At 44.7% G+C, this 22,864-nt stretch overlaps 1 protein-coding gene across 10 annotated transcripts in view; it reads right to left on the bottom strand.

The window, feature by feature from the left end:
• Nucleotides 1-22,864, bottom strand: part of GRB10 (growth factor receptor bound protein 10) — a 208,630-nt gene that overhangs the window by 109,633 nt on the left and 76,133 nt on the right. For 7 of the 10 annotated variants that reach the window (XM_017518730.1, XM_017518728.2, XM_017518726.2 and 4 more), the window contains one exon: nt 10,796-10,883. The exons of 1 other annotated variant lie outside the window; for it this stretch is intronic. Coding sequence is in view for 3 of the 9 variants with exons in the window: in XM_017518728.2 (XP_017374217.1) it covers nt 10,796-10,883 (88 nt within the window). In the remaining 6 variants the exon portion in view is untranslated. Of the gene's footprint in view, nt 1-10,795; nt 10,884-12,153; nt 12,338-13,625; nt 13,643-22,864 lie in introns of those variants that run through there. 2 more of the 10 variants (XM_037734994.1, XM_017518729.2) reach the window with 2 other exon arrangements.

Raw genomic sequence — 22,864 nt, forward strand, 5'->3', positions numbered from 1 at the left:
AAGCCAGAAACCGGCTGTACTGGGTTGGAGAGGACCTCTGAACTCCAGAGCCTAAAGGCATTCCTCAAGTCAGGAGTCAAGTGTTTGTGTAGGATGTCTCCACCTGAGAGAATGAGCTACATATACTTCCTGGGGTTGACTCCAGCAATCAAGGAAAATGTTTTGATTCCAGCTCAAGAGGCTTCACTACGACAATCACACACAACCCTCCAGATGGAACAAAGTCACGATAAATGTGCGTGCATTGCAGGGATGGGACTGGGGCGCCCGAGGCACACAGGGAGCAGAGCACTGGGGACAGAAGGCCCAGAGGCTGGAAGAGCACAGCCTCCACTTTCAGGCAGGACCACAGCCTGCCCTGCCCACAAGCCTAGAGCAGCTACACCAGAAAGAAGAAAGGGAGATCCAAGCAGGTATAGTTTGCAAAGAAGAGAGGTCAACCACAGCAACAAAGTGCCTCTGGCCAAGCAGATGACAAAAAAGCTGGGCAGAGACTCTTCAACAAGGCTTCTGTGCTGGAGAATGGAAGCAAGTGAGTGGCTGGGTGGGTGGGACCACTTCATCTGTGGTCAGAAACTCTGCTACCCTGGCCAGGTGCGGTGGCTGACACCTATAATCCCAGCACTTTGGGAGACTGAGGTGGGCGGATCACCTGAGACCGAGAGTTCAAGACCAGCCTGGCCAACATGGTGAAATCCCATTTCTACTAAAAATATAAAAATTAGCCGGGTGTGGTGGCACATGCCTGTAATCTCATCTACTTGGGAAGCTGAAGCACAAGAATTGCTTGAACCTGGGAGGTGAAGGTTGCAGTGATCCAAGATAGCACCTCTGTCTCAAAACAAAAACTAAAACAAACAAACAAAAACAAGAACCAGAAACAGAAACTCTGCAGTCCAGCACGAGGCCACTAGCTGGTAACAATACAAGGGTAGGGGGCTGGGGTAATTTGCGATGGGGTATTTGAGAGGACTAAGGACATGCTAAAAATGAGTTTTGGGCTCTCTGCCAAACTCTCATAAAGTGGATCCCTCAATAGAGTGAATGACCTTAAGTGACTCTGGACAATAACTTAAATTCTGAGGTCCTGTCTCTACCCAGACTGGGCTAGGTGAGATCCCGCTGGATGAAGACTCCGTAGTGTGTACGGCCACCCAACCCTCACCTACCCACAGGCTGGCCCTACCCAAGGAAGCCTGTATTCCTGGGGATGAGACCTCAGACTCACCCAGGGCACTGAAGTCAGGGATCTCAGAGCACCTGTTAATAGGAAAATTCTGCAGTTTGGTGAGTACACTGTAAAGGCACAATCATTCATTTCAAATTTTAATTTATATTACTTTTTTTTTTCCATTGTAGGAATATCCACATTTTAGGCACAGTGAGAAACTGCAAATAAGCCAAAACAAAAACACATTTCTCACCCTAAGAGGAATGCCATGATAGCAGGTAGACTGCCAATCTCTAAAAACTTGGCAACGCATGTCTCCCCTCCCTCTCTCGGCGCCTAGCCTCTCTGCTACTGGGAAGCCCTCGAGATCTTGAAAGCTTTTCTTTTTTAATTGTACTTTAGGTTCTGGGATAAATGTGCAGATCTTGCACGGCTGTTGCATAGGTATATACGTCGCAAGTGGTTTGCTGCCTCCATTCCCCCATCATCTATATTTGGCATTTCTCCCCACATTATCCCTTCCCACCTCCCCACTGTCCCTCCCCAGCCCCCCCACAACTGACCCCAGTGTGTGATACTCCCCTCCCTGTGTCCATGTGTTCTCTTGTTCAACACCCGCCTACGAGTGAGAACATGCAGTGTTTGATTTTCTGTTCTTGTGTCAGTTTGCTGAGAATGATGGTTTCCAGATTCATCCAAGTCTCTACGGAGGACACGAGCTCATCGTTTTTTATGGCTGCGTAGTATTCCATGGTGTATATGTGCCACATTTTCCTTGTCCAGTCTATCATTGATGGGCATTTGGGCTGGTTCCAGGTCTTTGCTATTGTAAACACTACTGTGATGAATATATGTGAGCATGTGTCTTTATAGTAGAATGATTTATAATCCTTTGGGTATATACCCAATAGTGGGATTGCTGGGTCAAATGGAATTTCTATTTCTAGATCCTTGAGGAATCACCACACTGTCTTCCACAATGGTTGAACTAATTTACACTCCCACCAACAAAGGGCGAATATCCAGAATCTACAAAGATCTTGAGAGCTTTAGGCTCTCTCTCTCCCTGTGCCTGGGACGCACCTCTGCATCCTCCCAGGGTGTGACCCACTTGATGTGTCCTATGTACAAATGCCAGTCAAAGGGCACTCTCTGTTCACGCCCAAACCATGACTTCTCCCCAGTGCCCATACACTGTCTCATCTTCAAAGGTCTGCAAATATTCTTGGGAAATAAATCAAGAAAAAATACTTAGAGTGAAATAAGTCAACGTCCTCAATTTCATACTTATCATCTATCTATTTATTTTCAAACTAGTGGTGCCACAAATTGCTCCAGGCTGATATATCAACATCAAAATCACACATTACTGATAGCAAAACACCCTACCTCTTGACAACTGCAAAACCTTTGAGGCAGGCATTATCCTGCATCAGTAAGTTTACTAGGGTGGGAGAGTAACACGTCTTCCAGCACAAGAACCTATTTTCATTTTTCTTCTTGTACATACTGTACGTCATCCTCTGGGCTGCTTTCTATCTTAAGCAGAGGCAAAGAATATAATGCAACCTTTACTTAATGACTTCAGTCCTCTCTCTGAGCATGATTGATGTCCACTGGCTAATGAGGTATAATGCTATTTGCTCCTAGGTAAATGGACTTACCCCTGCTGGACTCTGAGTTCTAATGGCTCCTTTTGCTGGCCTCTCTCTTCCAATACTATACTGCTGCCAAAACCACCTCTTACCGAGGTGAACTTACAGGAATTTCCAGGGGCTTTTTTCCTTTCCTATCTGTTATAGGTTTAGATAATAAATATTCAAAGTTCTGGCATTGTATTTTTAAATAAAACAAAAATAATGGTCCATTTATTTTCATTACAAAATATTGTTACATGTTTGTTCACAATTTTAAAATGCACAATGTTACAAGGTGAATAAAAATAACCCACAATCCCACCACCCAAATTAAACATCATTACATAAAACATATATTGTGTTCTTATTTTCGCTTTCTACAAAATTGGGACCATACACTACTGTAACCTGTTTCCCTACTTTTTTCACTCAGTAAATCTGGGCATTTTCTCAAGTTACTAGATATTTAGCATTTTAAGACAGAATAATGATCTCTCATCAGTGCATGGAATATTTACCTGATTAGTTTTGTCTTTCAGCTATGTCCTTTATTCTAAGGGAAGATGTTATTGGTTGAATTGAAATAGATACACATGCACACACATATACACATCATTGAATAAATTCCTGGAATTGATGGGTTTAAATGTATGACCTTTGAAAGGCTTTTATTAGATGGTAGCAAACCACCTTCCAGAATTAGACCCACTTCTTCGCACTCCCCAGCAACAGCTACTTCTTGTAGAGCGCACAACATGGCATGATGTCCTATGCTTTACAGACACCTCTTTCCACTTCTCAAAACAACTGCACAAAGAAGGCATTGTTATCCCATGTTATAGACAAGGAAACCGAGGCTTAGTACACAAGAGATCAGAGTTTCAAATGAAACACGCATTCACTGGCAGCCTGTCAGGCTGTTACCACTGCACCACGGGACCCACGAAGCTCATGAGCCTTTGGGAGCTCTCTACAGAGCCACCTCTATCTGCTTTCGTCCACAGACTTTAACATCTCTTTTTCAACCCTCTGAGCACCTTTACTCAATTGTGTTCCTGGTGAGAGGCATGGCCAGGCATCTCTGCTTGGGTTATGGGCAGTAACAACCATCAGACAAAATTTGCCTAAAACTGAGAGGCCAAACTTCTAAAAATAAAACTTGACATCTCAAAAATACCATGAAGGAAAAAACTAAATATAGCATTACCCTATAATCCAGCAATTCCACTTCTAGCCATATACCCCAAGGATATGAAACCAGGAACTCAGACACTTGTATGTCAGTGTTTACAGCAGCACTATTTCCAATGGCCATAAGGTGGATGAAACCCAGGGCCCCTTCCTCAACAGATGATGGAAGAATAAAACATGGTCCATCCACACTGTGGACTATTATTCGGCCTTAAAAAGGGAGGAATTCTGACACATGCTACAATATGGATGAACCTTGAAGACATTATGCTGAGTGAAAGGAGCCAGTCACAAAAGGACAAATAGTGTATGGTCCACTTACATGAGGTCCTAAGAACAGGCAAATGAAGAGACAGGAAGCAGATTAGAGGTTACCAGAGACTGGAGAGGATCATTGCTTAATGGGTACAGAGTTTCTGTTTGGGGTGATAACACAGTTTTGGAAATAGATAAATGATGATGGTCACACAACACTGCTCACATGACCAGTGCCACTTAACGTACACTTATACAAATGACTAAAACGGCAAATTTTGTTTTACGTATTTTTAACAATAGAGAAATGTTTTTTCAAAACCATCGAAAGTAATTCCAGTTATTGCAAAACCGCCCCCTTTCAAAGGAAAGTGCATCCCTCCCTGCTGTGTGCTGCTAAGAAATGTGGGGAGCATTTTTAGCAACTGGCACGCAAAAATAAGCTGCTTACATTCGTTAGGAACAAGGTAATAAAACAGGAGCAATAAATCCTCTTTGCCAGATAGCAGTAACAGGTCAAGGAAAGTCACAGCTAATCTTTTATTCTAAACATCAGGTTCCATGCAAGGATCCAGGCCACTCTGGATCGAACATACCATGTAAAAGCTAAGGTCTGTATGATCACAGCATCTGATGATGCCTCAAAAATTAAGGAAACAAGAAAGAACCGCACCATATCTTTGTCAAATTTGGTCACAGGTCCCAAGGCATCTTGTTAAAAAGAATCCGAAACGTTGAACGCGGTGTCAGGCAAAAAGATGGGAAGGGGGAAGCAGTGACTCCTGTATGCTGTGCTATGTGCTGACTGACCCCCCCCAGGGAGGGAAGGAGCCTTTGTACCCAGTGCCAGGGAGCTGCAAGCCCCAGGTCCATTCCGCACAGACTCACAGGGCTGTGAACACGCCAAGAGGGAAGATGAACACGCTGCACTTGGACACACTTGAAAGAGGGATCTGTGCCTTTCTGTTCCATCTAACAGCCCTCAGAGCACAGGCTTCCTTGATTTCCAGCTCAGTTGGTTTCCATATTTTTCTTGTGAAATAAGTGTCCAGAATCAGACACAAACACATCATGCTTTCCTTTTTTGCAAACTGCCTGCTCATGTTCTTTGCCAGTTTTTCTATGTAATTGTTTCTCTTATTTTATTTATAGAATTTTTTTTTTTACAAAACAGGATAGGAATACTCCGCATGTTACATGTATTTCTATATGTACATGCAGAAATTTATAAATTATTCTTCCAGGCTGAAGTGTGCCTTTTAGCCTTCTAAATATCATCTGTTATGTCTACACAGAAATCTGTAATGGTGATACACTCAAATTTACCATTTTCCCTTTATGGCTGTGCTAAGTCTGATTCACAAAAGTCTTTCTTAGCCTAAAAGCATAAAGATTCTCACTATTCATTAATTCTTGCCATTCAAATAAATAAAAGGCATTGTGTTCTTTCACTTTTAATTATTTAATTGGCCTGAAACTAATTACTGTGTATAATGCGCAGTAGAGTTCCATTCCCTGCCACCCCATGTGAACAGTCATGGTTGCTGTCATCTCTGTTCTGACGCAACTTCACTATGCTGTATTAGTTTCCATAAACGCGTGGGTCTCCTTATGTGATATCTATTCTGGTCCTCTGGTCTATTTGTCTGCCCTTGAACCAATAATATCCTTTTTCTTAGTTGTGATACCGCACAAGAGGGATTGCTATCTGATAGTGCAAATCACTCCTCTGCATGCCTTGTTGTTTTTAAAATCTGTCTTCGAATTCTTGAGTTTCACTCCTCCTTACTGAAGTTAGGAAATATTTTTCAAGTCACACGTGACAAGACTGTTTAGCAGTTGGCTGCAACTGCTTTAAATTTAAAGATAAACATGACAAAATGTGGCATCTGCACTATACTCCATCTCCTGATCCATGATCATAGTATAGCTCTCCACTTATTCAGGTTGTTTTTAATGCTCTGAAACATCCTACAATGCCTGGTAATCTTCCTGAATATACTCCTAGATAGCTTATAATTTTTGTCAATGTTATAAGCGGGATTTCTTTTCATATTGTTTCCTAATTGTTTTTTCTTGGCATACAGGAGTACTTCTACATTTTATATGTTAATCTCACATTATATCTGCTGTCTTAGAGAATTCTTGCCCATTTTAAAAGTGCTAACAATATCTGTGTGAATTTTCTGTTTGGATAACTATTTGCAAATAGACACACATTTCAGTCTTTCTAATGTTTACATTTTTGTTTCTTCATTTGCTTCTTTTATTACACTAAGACCTCCAGTGACAGCAGGCACCCCTGTCTAATTCCAGATTTTCAGGAACACGACCCTAACAGTTTTCCATTATATATGATGCATGCTATAGGTTTTTGACAAATAAACTTTAACAAGTTAAGGAGGTTTCCTTTCAGTACTGGTTTAGTACAAATTTTGTTATTATTTATTATGGATTGTATTGACTGGAGAGTTACATTAAATGCCTTTCTGTCAGAGGAAATGATTATTTTTTCCCTTTAATTCTGAGATGTCCAATGTGTTCACTGCTTTACGACAGTAAACCATCCCTTCACTATTATATGAAACCCAACTTGGTCAGAACATTTGTTTCTTTTACATTTCACTTAAGATAAAGTACTGAATTTGATTCACTAGTGTTTTACTTAGACTTTCTGTTTTATGTTGAAATGTAAAATGGTATTATAATTTTGATTTCTTGTACTGTTTCAAAGATATACAAACATTAGATGAATAGGAGAGCATCAGCTCTTGCCTTCAGTGTTTTAAGATTGTACACACTGTTAACACTCTTAAACAGTGTGTATAAAAAGAGAAATTGTTCCTTGAAAGTTTAATATCACTCATCTGCAAACCACTTGAGTATTTCTGAAGGTGTAGTATTGATTACTATTTCTTCCAGAGCGGTTTCTCTATTATAATTTTATATTTCTTCCGGAGTCCATTTTGTCTTCACATTTTTGCAATAAATCATCTATTTCCCCCAGATTTTCTTTTCTTCTTTTTTTTTCAGTTTTCTTGATGCTGTTTTTAAAACTTTCTAAAGTGCTCTTAATTTGATTTTCTCAGGCACCTTTTTCCCTCCTTAGTGTCTGTGCTAGAGGTTTGCTCTTATGGTCATTTTTACAAAAGATTGGCGTTTGATTTTGTTCCTATTGATACTCTCTTTATTTCAACAATTTCTGACTTTAATTTTTATAATTAATTCCTTCTACATTCCTTAGGCTTATTCTATTTCATTAATTTTAATTTTTCTCTTTTTGAAGCTTAGAAATTTAGCCTTACCACCTTCGCAGCACTATACAACTTTTCACTTTAGTGTGTTCACTTTCATTCAGTTCTAAATGATTGATATTTCCACTGCAATTTCCTCTCTAACTCATAAGTAAAATAAGAGCTGGTGTGTTTTAAAGTTTCCACATGCATGTTTATGTGATTTGTTTTGAACTTTTTATGTTGATGTCTGATTTATTCACACTGGGTCAAAGAACAAGCCTTGCATGAAACAGATTGCTTAAAATTCAGTGCGACTTTCTATACACAGTCAATTTTTCAAAAAGTTACACAGATTTTAGAAAAGAATCGTGAGTTTGGGTAGAGGGAGCTACATGTGTCTATTAATTTGAGCGTGTTAAGGCTATCACAAAGTGACTTGGAATTACCCCTACTACCTGATTTTGTATTTCATGTTTAACATCCATTTCTACTTGATGTTCTTTGACTGCTGTTATTTTTCATAGATATTCCCTTATATCTTTTTCTGCTGGTTGGGAACCATAGATTGTATGCCCATTCTTTTAGTAATTACAGCCAATATTTTAGCTGCACCTAACATTTTTAAATACACAATTGAGTATTCATCACATATTATTTTCCCATATGTGCCATGTTTCCCTAGTATCCACATTCCTTCTTCCTCAAGAAGCACTTTTAATCATTCTTCTAGGCCAGGCACTGTGGCAAACACATGTAAACCAAGCACTTCCGAAGTCGACATGGGAGGACAGCTTGAGGCCAGGGGTTTGAGAGAAGCCTGGGTGGCACGGCAAGGCCCTATCTATACAAATAATTCTAAAACTAGCCGGGAGTGGTGGCGCACACCTGTAGTCCCAGCTACTAGGGAGGCTGAGGCTGGAGGATCGCTTGAGCCCAGGAGTTCAAGGCTGCAGTGAGCTATGAGCTGCACTCCAGCCTGGGTGACAGAGCAAGGCTTGGTGTCTCAAAAAATAAAAGAATAATTATTCTCTTAGCGAAGATTGCCAGTGACACATTTTTTCCTCAATCTTTGCCTGAGAAAGGTTTATTTTGCCTTTCCTAGTTGGTGATATGTTGGCATAAAATTCTAGATGGATGGTTACGTTTCCCTCTGCACTTGGGAGTACACTGCTTTGTCTTCGGGCACTGCCCAGGGTGCCCAGGTCTTGCCTCATTTGCTCTTGTTGTGTTTCGTAGTTTCTTGCCTTATCTTACAGACATTCTTTCATGCATCTGTCTGAGCACTATAAACACGTATTTCAATGCCTTTGTCACACGTCTTTTTTGGTTGCATATGGGCTAAATTGGTAATCTGTTGGTTTTGCTAGCTATTCTGTATTTCTTGGTATGGGACTGCTTCAAGTGCTTTTGGAATGTTGGTTTACAGACTTGCTTTAGGTGGGTCTTGTTTTTCTGTTCCTGCCTCTCCCTCTGCACTGAGTGGTCGAGTCGGGACAGTATGGAGTTGCTGCCTCATACAGACCGTGAAGGTTGCAGTTGGCGTCACTGCACCGCGAGGCTGTTTGGGTTAGCTCCAGCTGCAAGGTTGCATCCACTCTGCCTGGCTGCAAGGTTGCATGCACTCTGCCTGGCTGCCTGGCCATGAGTTCACATGCACTGTAATCCCTCCCAGGCAACAGCCCTTTTCCAGCATCTTTTGAAAACAGGGGAGCCCCACCACAGCTCCCAGCTGGATACCATGGGCCTGGTTCTGACGGAGAAGGGAAAGCGCAGCCCTTTGTATTCCCTACGACCTGGGCCAGGTGCCCATGCCGCTTTCAGAGCCACAGCCCTAAGGGGACGGCACTGTTCAATGCTCTGTGGACATGCTTGGGTCTGGGCAAGGCTGAGTCCTTCTGGCTTTCCCATTTTACATGTCATGTGTACGTAAAAGGACTGAGAGGTGGCCAAAGTCAAGGGTGCGCTTAAAGTACCAACTCTCTGGGTCACTGAGTAGAAGTGGGGTTCAATACAGGGACATGTTCATCTCTTCCTTTAAGCCCTGTTTCAAGTGTGGAGAACACCTGAAAATGAAGGTGTTGAAGCCGGGTCTCCGGTGTAGAGATTCTACACCAAATCTCTACACCGGAGACCCGGCTTCAACAGCGTACTGTGTAACTCCATGCCACGGAAGAAAACCAGCTCTCTTCTACATGGAATGTGCTCCACGTGCTGCAAATGTCCCTTAATCGTACTACTACCCAGGTGGCTTCTATCTGTAGAATATTTGAGTATACAATTTAAAGACAAAGGATAAAAGGTAACACTTGAAAAGTTCTTTCAGTGTAATTTTTTCTAGTTTCCTAATTAAAGTATTAGCCTAAGTTTTTATATGAACATTAACACCAAGGCTTAAATTATTTCCGTTTAAATGAGATCATATGTGAGCATACAGTATAACAAGTTAAAATTTTCTTAAGCTTCGAAGTCAATACTAACAAATTGGCACCCTTTCCCTGCATCATATCCTTTCAAAGTTTTCTAAAAGATGATCCTAAAATTATGCTTGCCATGGAAAACCCTGATGGCTTTTATGAATCTTCTAATAATTGAAAAAATATTGCTTTGACTTCATGGTCAGATCCCAGCTTTTATTTTTGCTGTCAACCTTTCTCATTAAGTAATTTAAGAAAATCTGAATACTCACATTCCCACCAGCCCTAAGCCCTGTGATGTCTGGCACTTAAACTCTCCAACAAGCCAAACAATGGGCCGTGTATATGTTTCCAGTTCTATCTTCAGACTTCCCATCCTGCAGCAAAGCTTCATTTATTAGATCTAACTTCCTAAGTAGTCTAATTTCCTAAAGGTAGTTCCCTTTCCTTCCTTTCCCACAATAACCTCATCAGAAATTAAATTAATAGAAGGAACAGAAGGAACCAGAGAAGGGTAGAGGAAGACCAAGAGTACATATGCCCAATACCACCTTAACTGGAAGCATACACATGCCTAAATCAAGAGGATTCACCTGGGAGCAGCGTTCAAAAGGCAACATCAAGTCGCCTTTCAGCTGAAACCTAGGTAACTCATATGAAACTGATCTTGAGGTTTTGCTCACTGAGGTTTGCTAATTGAAAGGAAATACATGAAGGTATCAGAACCAAGGATCTTTCTCTATTTTGGGATTCATTGTCCTTACTGAGAAAAGAAGAACCAATGTTAGAATAGTAACCTATTAGTGTCAAGAGCAACGTTTTAGAATATCAGGTCCTGCCACTGCTGCAAAGCTAGACCTGGGAGTGTTCCTGAGTTTGCTCATTCCTTACCCTGGCGATTCACGAGTCGGTCAGGCGGTGCAGGGAGCCCTGGTCCTGCCGGCGCTTGTTGACTGCGAGGTGTCTGCTCCACTTTGTCCTGAAAAAAAAAGGACCACAGCAGAAAGGCCATGAGTTCACAAGCAGCGTCCCACACTTTTCAACACCCAGCTTCCCCAGCATTTCCTTTCTTCCTCAATTCCTTACTTCCTTTCCACTTTATCTACTTCATTCATTTTCAATGATAGCTGTTGAACATAAGACTGATTAAGGGAAGCTAACATCGTGAAAAGGTGCAAGCTGTTCAGAAGGGATTTAAAAGTTACTTCTGTGTCTGGGCTTAAATAGCTTTCCCTGTATAGCAATTCAAAGAGCGTTACGGCCAACTGCTTGATTTAGGCAGTGAATATAAATAATGAACACTCCGTGAAGCACATGCATTTTCTGTAACAACGACAGGTAATCAAGCATTGGGCGTTCTGTTACCTAGGCCAGAAACTTCTAGAAAGTGTTTTGTAAGTGGTTCCTTCCACAAAGTGTAAGTAAGGAGCTCCGTGGCATTTTTTTTAGTCATTAGTATGAGAACAACGCTTTAAGGCAAAACGTAAAACAGCAATATTATGACCCTAAGCCCACAGTTTGAGAAACGCACCTGCATGGGACTAGAAGCCAATGAAAGATACATTCAAATGTGGGGAAAGAAAATGTGCGTTTTAATACGTACATGCTTATAAATATTATCAGTGACTAACGGGGTGCGGAGATGTTCGTTTTCTCTTACAGATTGATAAAATCTTTGAAATCTTGATGCATATGTACTACTACTTCTGTAATTAGAAAGGTTTGAACGGTGCCAGAAGTACAAGATCTGCACCAAAACTACTATTAATATTTATTCTGTCACAAGTATCATGGTTGACATCAGCAAATTCCCTCCTATTCACGCAAAAGAGACCTTCCAGATTGCAAACTGAAGCACAGGAAACATCTGGCATGCAAAGTGCTCTGATGGCCAACATGCACACAGACTTCCCTCTGCCAAGCGGGGCTCCCGCCACAGAGGCGGCCACTGAGGCACGGGAAGGTGAGTTACTACCCTCAAAACCCTCATCACCCAGTGGTCCAGGCTGTTCTGGGTTTCGAGCTACAGGGTCCAGGCTCCTTCCCACCATTTTGCAGTGCCCAAACTGCCCAAGAAACTCAGAAAAGCACACTGATTTCAACAAGGCACCCAAGCAGCGGGCCCTGGGAATGTGACTGACTCTTAATTGCCAGAATGGTTCCCAGCAAGCGTCTTCTCTGCCCAGGGCCCTCCTTGCTCATGCATGAAATGTGATGGACGCTCACTTCTCTGCTGCGTGCACACTGACCTGGGAGCAAACAGGTTTAGGTCTGGTCAACGCTGTGCTTCACAGGCCACTCACAATGGGGGGAGGCACAGGGCAGCCCAGGGTACAGACTCCAGCAAGGTCAGCTCACCCACATCTACCACTTAGAAGGAGGATGCTTGTTCCCTGGGAGGCAAAGTCACGTTCACACCTTCCTCCAGAATATCTGGAGAAAACAAAATAAAACGAACAAAGCCCTAAGGAAGGAAAACATTTTCACCAGCTTCTCTCTTTCCCCACTTTCAAAAGAAAGAGCTTTATTTTTTAATCATAGATGTAAAACTCACTAATTATAAAAATCTGTATTTTCTGTTTGTTAAAAAAATGAAGAAAAAATTAAAATGGAACCTCTCTTTTTTCAGAATAACAAAAACGAAAACTACCACATGCATCTATGCAATGTTTGGATTACTTACAGAGAACATGTATACTCTACTTGAGTCACATGAGAATTACAAATGTTCCTAATAAAAACCAAATCATAATCATCTTCCTCATATGGTGTTTTCTTATCATTTTTGAAATTTTTCAGTTCAACAATCATCATCTCTGTCGGCACTCTAGCACAGCTCACCAAGTAGATGCATGGTGTAGTTCATTTCACTGATATCCTACTGACAAACATACAGGCTGTTGGAAATGTAAGCTTTTGACTAAGAAAGTGGGGAAGGGCTGTTTAGAGCATGTGGTGTCTGGGAGGAAAGAGTAAGATCCCCAAGAACCCCCGCAAGAGGCGCTGAGGAGAGAGCTGGGCTCCCCTGGCCATCGGAGAGGGCGGTTATCTCCCAGCCCAGCCCCTCAAGTTCAGCCATCCCCCAGCTAGTTTCTGCAATTCCACAGCCAACATTTCCCACCCAGCCTGCTCTTTACCATCTCAGAGAAATATTTTTCCTCTTTTCTGAATTTTACAACAATCCATGCAAAGAAAATTTTTATGTAAATATCTAACCTAGGCCAGGCACGATGGGTCACACCTGTAATCCCAGCACTTTGGGAGACCAAGGCAGTGGATCACAAGGTCAGGAGTTCGAGACCAGCCTGACCAACATAGTGAAATCCTGTCTGTATTAAAAATACAAAAATTAGCCGGGCGTGGTGGCACACGCCTATAGTCCCAGGTACTCAGGAAGCTGAGGCAGGAGAATTGCTTGAACCCGGGAGACAGAGGTTGCAGTGACTCATAAATAAATAAATAACCTAGACTAGATATAAAATTAGCCTAAAACCTACAACAGTGGGATAACAGCATTTCCTGGTCTTTGCCCCTTTGTTGGGCATAACTAGACACTATTGAAATTAGATTGTGTAAACAATTCTGTGTTTTCCTGTCCCTGTCTTCAACTATTTTAAAACTTTGGTAAATACTTTTTTTTTTTTCATATTCTGAGCTACTCTAGTAGACACTCTGCAGTTGTTTTCAACTTTCAGACAGCATAAATATGATCAAATAATACCTTCGAGCACAAAACTCTGTCCACATTTCTGATTATTTGCTTAGGATCCCTAGAAGTAGAAGGACTAGGCCAGAGGTCATGTGCGCTTTTTTAAGATTCCAGATACACACAGTCAAACTCTTCTTCACACATTCACCCTTCTACCCGGAGTGGAGGCAACCGCCTCTTTCATAACTCCCAAGCCAGCCAGGGACTGTTTATTTTTCTGGAATTTTTTTCTGGCTAATTCCAGAGGTAAGCAGCAGCCCCACCCTGTGGTTTTAATATGCAGGTCTATAATGCTGAGGTTGAACATTTTTCATAAGCGAATTAGCCCTTTGTATTTCTTCTCTGGGGCTATCCTTTAAAAGGTCAGCTAGACTAGTTCCTGAGGCCCAAGGGCTTCCAAATCAAAAATGTCCATGAATCAATCACAACCCCGACACTCATCAGCTAAGGGTTTGGGGCCAGTTACCTGGATTCCCTGAGTCAATGTGCTCATCTGTTTATGATGGAAAACCTCAAGCCAGGCTAAGCCCTGGGTGAGCACCCATCCCTGGTAGCCCACTGGCCTCCTGGGCCACTGTCACTGAACACTGACTTGCTTCCACTTCTCCCGTGATGAGCTCTTTATGGAGTAAGCAAGTCAGTTCATTCACATTTGTAGCAAAGGTTTTTCCCACCTTGCTTGTCTTTAAATTTCATTCGATTTTCGATTCTTAAAGGTACAATTCAGTGCAGTCAAGTTTATTGACTTTATCTTTTTTGCTCATCATTTTCAGCTTGAAAATTACTTTCAGCCTCTGTCAAGAAAACTGAAAAACCTTCATTCGTGTTTCACTCTGATTTCCCTTCTGACCTGATGTATTACTCTTTCCTGACAGTTATTTTGTGGGATAGCAAAAGCGGAGAAAATATGAGGATTCCTTCCCCACTAGAAAGTGGCTGACCAGTTCTACCAGGACCACTTAACACCCAGGCCTTCTGTCTGTCTGACTTGGGAGGTCACTCTGCTCACGTGTTACAACCTGACACACATCCAAGTGTTTCTCGGCCAGCTTCTCGCCGGGTCCACAGAGCTGCCCACTCCCGGGCCGGCAAGCCACATTTTCCGTTCTCACAGCCTGCCAGCGTGTTTTCTCATCAGCAGAACATTTCCCCTCTCGCTTCTTTTATATGAATTCCTTAGTCGTTTTCTTCCAGGCAAACATGAAAATAGTTTTGAAGTTTGCTTAAATGAGTAAAACATCTCATCTGAAATATTTACTGCTACGTATGTGAGTAATTACCTCGCACTGCTAATACGAATGTTGCTATTGGGCTGACCCCACAGACACTGTGAGACTATATCAAGAAAACATGGTACCCCATCGATGTCAAAGGGTGGGTGGGACCAGCCTCCAGATCACCCAAGGCCTGCACAGCCCTGCTCCAGGCCTGCCCCGTAAGGAGCAAGGCCTTGCAGGTGAACAAACACCTTGGGGACTTCCTGTGCACTGTGAGGCCCATTCCTCGGACAGACAAGATGACTGCTTTGCCCGAGACCTCCCCTTTTAAATGCCAACCACGCTCCACTAAGACATGCATTTAGAAGACAAGTAATTTGCAAACCTAATTTAAGGCAACCTTATCTAAACAGTGTCACCAGATTCGCAAATACAGAAACAGAATGTTCAATCAAATTTGAATTTCAGATTAATAATTAATAATTTTTTGGTACAAATATGTCCCAAATATTTCATGAGACTTTTCCAAAAATGTATCTGTAATTTAACTGGGGATACTGTATTTTACCTTGCAACTCTCTCAAGCATTGTTAAAATCTGACAGGCTTGCATGACAAATTATGGCAGTAAGAACAAAATTTCAACAAGTGGCTCATTTGTTTACGAAATTCCAAGGTCAAAAAAGAAATGTACCTTCTTTAATTCAACAGAGATACTTCAGACATGAAGTCTGTTCTCTTGCAAAGCCAAAAAAGATTTCATGGTATGACAAATGATGGTAATTGTGAAATAAAGCCAAAACACAAAATGCAGCAGGGAAAAGTTAGCCACTGTGGCATTAAAGAGCTCATCCTGACAGAGCTGGAAGGTCAGGGGCAAACGTCTACCCACCATTCACAGGCAAACAGTGGCGCTCTGCCAGGTGCAGGGTAATGAACACAGGGACAAGAATAAAAGGTTTATCATCATGCTAGCGTGGTTTCCTCTCCAGGTTAGTTTTTGTTTTTCTGTGTGTGTGTTTCCCAGCCTCGCCCACTGGGGGAAGGACTGGGCAGGGAGTGGGGGAGGCCCTGTGAGTCTGCCCTTAATTACTACGCTGTCTACCTCTAGGGGAAGGTGGAAAGACGGGAGAGGGCAACCAAGCTCCTTAATTAAAGCCCCACAGGTCACTTCACTCATGCTGAACCTTCCCAAATCCACATGCTTTAGAAAAACTTGCCCAAGTCAAATAAGCCCATCCAGCAGATCAGGGCAGAACCACCACCTTCATCAAGATGAACGCGAGAAGCCCTCCCTCTCCTGGGGTGACCCAGTCCCAGGCCCCGTGCTGAGCCAGCTCCCGTAACAGAGCCCTCCAGTGGGTGAGGAGAATGGTTTCTGCCTGCTCCTCCGTCCTGTTCCGGGCAGCCAGCCTGCCTGGGCTGCATCGACCAATAGCTGGTCCTCTGGCCCCGGGTGGTGGGCGGCCAATGGAGCCAGGCCAGGCAGGAACGTGGCCCGGGAGGCCAGCTGGGCTGTTCCTTCCGTAAGCCAGTTGCACAAATGCCCCCTGGCCTGACTACCTCAGGCTCCTTGCTGGCCCCAGGCTGGAGCCCACACTCAGCTGCTTTCTCTAGACCCCTCCAGCCCCTCCATTAAACTCCTTTTTTTTGCTCCCACTACACTCTGGAGGGTACTGGCTGCAGACTGCCGAGACCCTGGCTAACAGAGGCAGGTGGCTTAATTTCCCTCACTCTGCAGATGAAGGGCCACAGGTTTCAAAGAATGCACATAAAAAGTGATTTGTGGGAGGAAGAAAGTGGTGAGCTGTGCTGTGGACTCTGTGGGCATGCCTGCTGGGGTACCAGGTGTCCTGGTGTGGCCTGTCCTCACCTGGGAGAACGTGGCAGAAATGCAGGCTCCCAGGCCCCAGCCAGACCTGCTAAATCAGGCCTGCGATGGGGGACCCGGGTGTCTAGGTGTGAACTGCCCTCCCTAATGTAACGCGGCTCCTATCTCCATGGAACTCGAGGGGCCACCAACCCAGCTGGTTTCCCTCAATTCCAACGTGCCTCTCACAGGACTCGGCCCCAGATGCTCACTATGTAGAATGTTCTCTGCCCCATCCACCATACACACCCCAAAAACCCATCCTCAAGACCCATCCTCTTGGCACCTTCTCTGACAGCCCCAATGAAAAGTTTACCTCCTCGGAGGTTTCCCTGCAGCCCTGCTTCATTTCCAAGCAGGAAGTAACAAGGGCAAATGGATGGGTGCCCTTCTCTCCCCAGAAACGGGCCCCTTTGACTCATCCTCACAACCCCGGCACACAGCCCAGTCTCATCCCAAGATCTGGGGCAGGGATGCCTCTGCCTCTCTGTGAGGATGGAGGGACAAGAATGCCCCATCATCCACCTTGCAAAGCCCAGGCTTCAGCAAACAGCATCACAAGGAAGCCTGGGCATACAGCAGCAGGGAAGCAGCCCTTCCATCAGTCACTGGCGCTCTGTTTCAACTAGAGCATCGAATGTGCTCTTGCCTCTGCTGGGTGCCAACCAGTGTAAGATGCACAGGAGGAACTGGCCCAGGAGAACCAGGGGATGCTGTTCACTGAGGATTCGGGCAGTTTTCTTATCTAAAAAGTGGGAGCAACCCATGGCTGGAGGGGCAGCGGGAAAACTGGATGGGAGGAGAGCAGTGCCATCGTCAGTGCGGCGGGCACTGTGGCTTCCCTGCTTTTGAGGCACTGGGACCTGGACTGAGCCACTGCTGGCTTCCCTGCTCCTCAACTTGCAGATGGCCTATCGTGGGATTTCACCTTGTGACGACGTGTCCATCTTTCCCAGCTGCTCGGGAGGCTAACGTGGGAGGATCACTTGAGCCTAAGAGTTCAAGACCAGACAAGACAATATAATGAACCTCAACTCAAAAACAAAAAAATAGTTAAGCCATCTTTAATTTTTTTAATGATATCTGAGATTATTTTATACAATCCTGTCACTTAAATGACTTCCATCATTTAAATGAGTTCTATTAAATAGGAGTGTAATTTAAAAAAACAAGAAAAAAGGGCAGGCCGAACACGGGCTCAGGTCCCAGGCCCCCACGTGCTGGTTAGTCCTGGCTCGGGGCAACTGCCTCCCGTCGGGGTATCGATCTCCACACCTTCCTGGGGCAGAACGGCCACTTCATAGGTCACTTCTGAGGTTCAAATTAAAATAACATAAACAAAGGGCCTGCTCAGGGCGTTCAACAGACAGCAGACACTGACCTCACTACGGAGCACAGGGCCGGCAGCCTGCGTATGAGGTCTTTCTCTCCCCCTCTGTCTACAGAGGGTGTCACGTGGCGGTGTCCTCAGGCTGCCCTGTGCACAATATTTTCAGGACCCAGAGAACGGCGCAGAAGGCACACTTAATAACTCCACTAAGGTAAACAAAGACCAATGCCACACAGAACAGAATGACAGGGAGTCGAAACGTCTTCCACCTGGGAGAATGCCCAAACAAAACCTACAGGCTTAACAGGGATCAACTTTAAACACTACAGGTATGCAAAACAACCAACCAAATTAAAACAGACAAAAGCAACAGATGACACAGCAGATGAAAATCGCTCCTGAAGGTGCAGTTAAAAGGGGTTCTCCCAGTCCTCCGCCACCCCACAAAACCCTCTCCTGCAGCTACCCTCACAGATTTTTGGTGCAGAGGCAAAGGAGAAGACACAGTCCTACACGACCCAGCCTCTGGGTCCCAGGGCTCCCTGGGGCCTTCCTGTAGGCAGTTTCCAGAACCCCTCCTGCTGGCCCGGGACATCAGCTGAGATGGGTGGGGCACATTGCTGGAGTCCACCCAAGGGCGCTGAGTCTGCAGATGAACATGTGAACTGCAACAGGAATGGGGTTTGTCGTTTCACACAAGATGCACTTAAAGAAGTGAAATGTTTCAAACTGCGAGCCCCTTACGCGATTGCTGCCCGAGTGATGAGTGACACTACCTGTGTCTCCTGCATTCTGAAAGTGGAGGCACCACCCACATTCCAACTCCTGATATCCCCTCTACCAACCGCACACATGCCTGCCCTTGAACTTTCAGCACACGCAAGCTGTCAGATACAGTATAGTTACGGACTTCACAACCACCAGTCTCCCTCAGCCGTGTAACTACACTGTTATAAATATTAACATAAAACTGGCAGGGCTTCTCTACTCATATAGTTCCTGGGTACCAGGCACAGCGCTAGACAGTTTACATGCATTCCCGCTGAAATTCTGTCTTTAATGGGTGCTGTAGGTACCTCATTCTTACAGATAAGAAAAAGGAGGGCAGCAGCTTGCCCAGCGCGTCGCATCTCATGACTGTGCGTGTGAGGCCCACTGGGCTGAGTCAGAGAACAAGTCCTCAACAACTGAGCTACGGGTAACGACAAAATCTGCCACTCAGAGAAATTCCTAAAACATGCAGAAACTCCACCAGGCTGAAAAACAATTCCTAAAACGTCAGTGAACTTGGTAAAAAGCTGCAGTATCAGCCCTCCAATTCTGCCAGTTGCAAGGTGTGCAAAACTAGTCCCTCAAATGGAAACAACCCTCATCATAAATGAGCCAGAGCCGTTTTTCTCCTTTGAAATGACACTGCCTGTTTGGATGTTACACTTTATGTCTATACAAGAGGAAAGGGAGCAAAAGGTTTTCAACCAGAGATTTCAGTCAAACTGATCTTTAAACCAAAACAAGAGCTGCTTCCAAAAGCCTGAGATGGGGGAAAAGAATACTCGGCAAGCCAGCTGTCCCGTATCAACGAGCACGAGGATGCTCTTTGCTTATAATTGTATTCATACAGGCTGCGGAGTCCACCGTGAAAATACCGGGACCAGCCCTGGTCAAAGTACAAAACAACTTTTCTCCCAAATGGTAAGAATGCCTGGCCTGGCGGGGAAAATGCCACCACATAAAAAATGATCACATTTTCACTAAACTCACACAGCCTAAAAAGACACAGATCAGTGGCTTGTACTCCACCCATATTCAGGCACTTATTTCCACAAAACTACCTCCAAGTGCAGCGATTCTTGATTTAAAAACAAAAGTAGCGCATGAGCTGCCTCACTTGAACCACCCGCTCTGCAGCATTCGGCACAGAAACATCAATTCCGGCTATTCAAGGCGGGATGGGGTGGGTCTAGCAATCATTTACTTTTAAAACTGCTTTATTGACATATAAGTTACATAACGTAAATTTCATCTGTTGGAAGTGTACAAACCAATGAATGTTGGTATAATTAAGGATCTGTACAACCATCGCCACAATCTAATTTTAGAACATTTCCATCACCCTACAAAGAAACCTCCTGCCCAGAGCCTGTCAATCTTGACAAATGGTTTTCCCAAAATAAAATGCCTTTGCCAAGTCAGTTTTGTTCCTGTTTTTGGATCCGGTATCCCCACATCCATGAGGCATTTTGGCTGAAAGGGAGGCAGCATTAGCTCTAGAATTTCTACAGAAGAGTAGCTACATGACCTTGGGGAGATATTAAACCACACTGTGTGAGGATAACCCACAAGGACGACTGAAGATTTAGTGTGATCACACATGGAAAGCAAGGCTCAGTAAATCTCAGCTGCTATTTTTACTACTACCACTACTGCCCCTGCTACCACTGTCTCCTCCTCCTCTGCTGTCATTACCTCCCCTCCCAACACCTCTGCCAGCACTGTACCCCTTCCCACTACCTCCTTCCATCTCCCTCAGCCCCACTGCCACATCATCGCTACCTCTACCTCCTCCACCTCTCCCACCACCTTCACCTCCTCCACCACCCCCACCATCACTTCACTACCACTTCCACCATCACCTCCAGCACTTCACCCATCTCCTCTACCGCCACCACCTCCACCGCCTCTGCTACCTCTATCACCTCCACCTCCTCCATCCTCACCTCCACCATCACATCACCTCCACCTCCTCTCCCACCTCTATCACTTCCACCTCCTCCATCCTCACCTCCACCATCACATCACCTCTACCTCCTCTCCCACCTCCACCATCATTTCCACCGTCTCCACCATCACTTCCACCTCCTCCATCCTCACCTCCACCTCTTCCATCATCACATCACCTCTACTCCCTTTAACACCTCCATCACCTCCACCACCTCCACCCTCACCTCCAGCTCCTCCACTACCTACCCCTTCATCACCACTTCCACCCATTCCACCATCACCTCCACTCCTTCCCACCTTTACCTCTTCCACCTCCATCACTTCCACTGCTGTCATATCCACCTCCACTCTTCATTATCTACTTCCTCCTCCCCCGCCACCACCACCTCTACCATTATCTCTACGCCTTCCTCCCCTGCCTTCACCCCCTCCCACCACTTCCTCCATCCCTAACTCTAACAAAAAGGCAACTATTCGGAAACCAAAATATCCACCTGTATTAACATAATGTTAATTTGTTTGAATAGTCAGCATGTAGCAGTATCTTAATCAATTATGAGTCTACAGTAACTTAACCGTCACAGAAATTAAAAGATCTAACTGTGGAATCCCCAAACTACCCACTTAATAATGCTGACAACACAATCTTTAAAGTACTACTAGAGGATCAGTGACCACGCAAGTTATGGTCAAATTATGTTTATAGACTTTAAATACAACTTGAAAACAAACAACAAACTTCCACATGGAATAAAACGTTTCATTTCTTGCCCCAGGGTATTCTAGCCAACCATGACTCGAAGTTCTGGAAAAGTGGGAGAGAGGCCCGGTTTCCCTCCCTGAGTATTTCCTAGTCCTGTCACTTGCCCCTTGCCGGGCACTGATAATCACTGCACACGCTGAGCTTCAGGGGGCCTCAGAGGACTAGGTCCAAATGTCACCAACATGCCAAACCTCTTCAGGAGGCAAAGGGAATCCAGAACCACCCAGTTCCATCATGTGCATGCCCATCCATGTGTGCACTGCCAGACCCCAGATAAAAAGGACCCAGTAAAAAAGCCCTAATTATCAAAAGGCAGTGTGGCACGCTAAGGAGAGCACAGCTGTTTGGTGTGCTGGCTGTGGGGACAACCCCTTACTATCTCTGAACTTCAATTTCCTTGTCTAAAATAGAGAGTGCAACCCTGAACCCTCCCGGGGGGGGTGCACAAAGCCATTGCAATTGTGCTGAACCCAACTTCTTCTGCTTCAAGCTTCTCATTTTCTCTCTGGGTCCCACAACCCCGGCAACCTCTACACTAAAACCAGAGAACCAAACCACGTGCAGTTGTGAGAATGAGCAGCCCAAGCCAGGGTTGCCTTCCTGGCAGATCAGGGACACATAACACACCCACACTCTTTCTCCACGAGCAGAAGGAAGAGAGAAATCTCTTCCTTGAACTTTCTCAACAATAATCTCAGCATTTGGAAACGATTCTCATTGTCCTGGCTGACCAGGAAAAGGCCCCAGGGTTTGATATGATGTAATCCTTGGTGGTGGCTTTTCCTCACTTCTAAGCCCCTCCCACAGGTGGAGGGCTGCCAAGGATAAATGACAGCCAGGACCAAGAATCTGGAGGCAGAATGAGGTAAGCTAGGTCTGGCCTGGAGTTTCAGCCTGGGCCCCCGCGGCACACCTGACCAGGTGTGGCAGCCCTTTGGAGGGCAGGTGCGAGCTGGAGCCAGGAAGGGCACGGAACAGCTTCCAGATACAAGCGGAAGGGCCAGGCTGGCAGGGCAAGAGGAAGACAGTTCTCGGTGATGCTTCCAAGAGGCGTGCCTTCCATGGAGCTTTGGGTAAAGCTCGTTTTATTCATAAAAACGAATAAATAGCACAGATCCCAGGGCTCAGGAAACTCAATCTCTCTGCCAAAGAGCAACTTTTCACTGTAAGACCAAACACGGACAGCCCTTACAGCAAAAAGAATTGTGGATCCCAACCTTGCCGTGGCCACAAGAAACAGTTCACCTCGCCCTTGCGTGGCCTCGAGGAACGGTTCACCTCGCCCTTGCTGTGGCCACGGGAAACGGTTCGCCTCGCCCCTGCTGTGGCCACGGGAAACGGTTCGCCTCGC

This window comes from Cebus imitator, unplaced genomic scaffold (genome assembly GCF_001604975.1).
Source record: "Cebus imitator isolate Cc_AM_T3 unplaced genomic scaffold, Cebus_imitator-1.0 Scaffold702, whole genome shotgun sequence".
In the NCBI taxonomy this organism is placed as follows: domain Eukaryota; kingdom Metazoa; phylum Chordata; class Mammalia; order Primates; family Cebidae; genus Cebus; species Cebus imitator.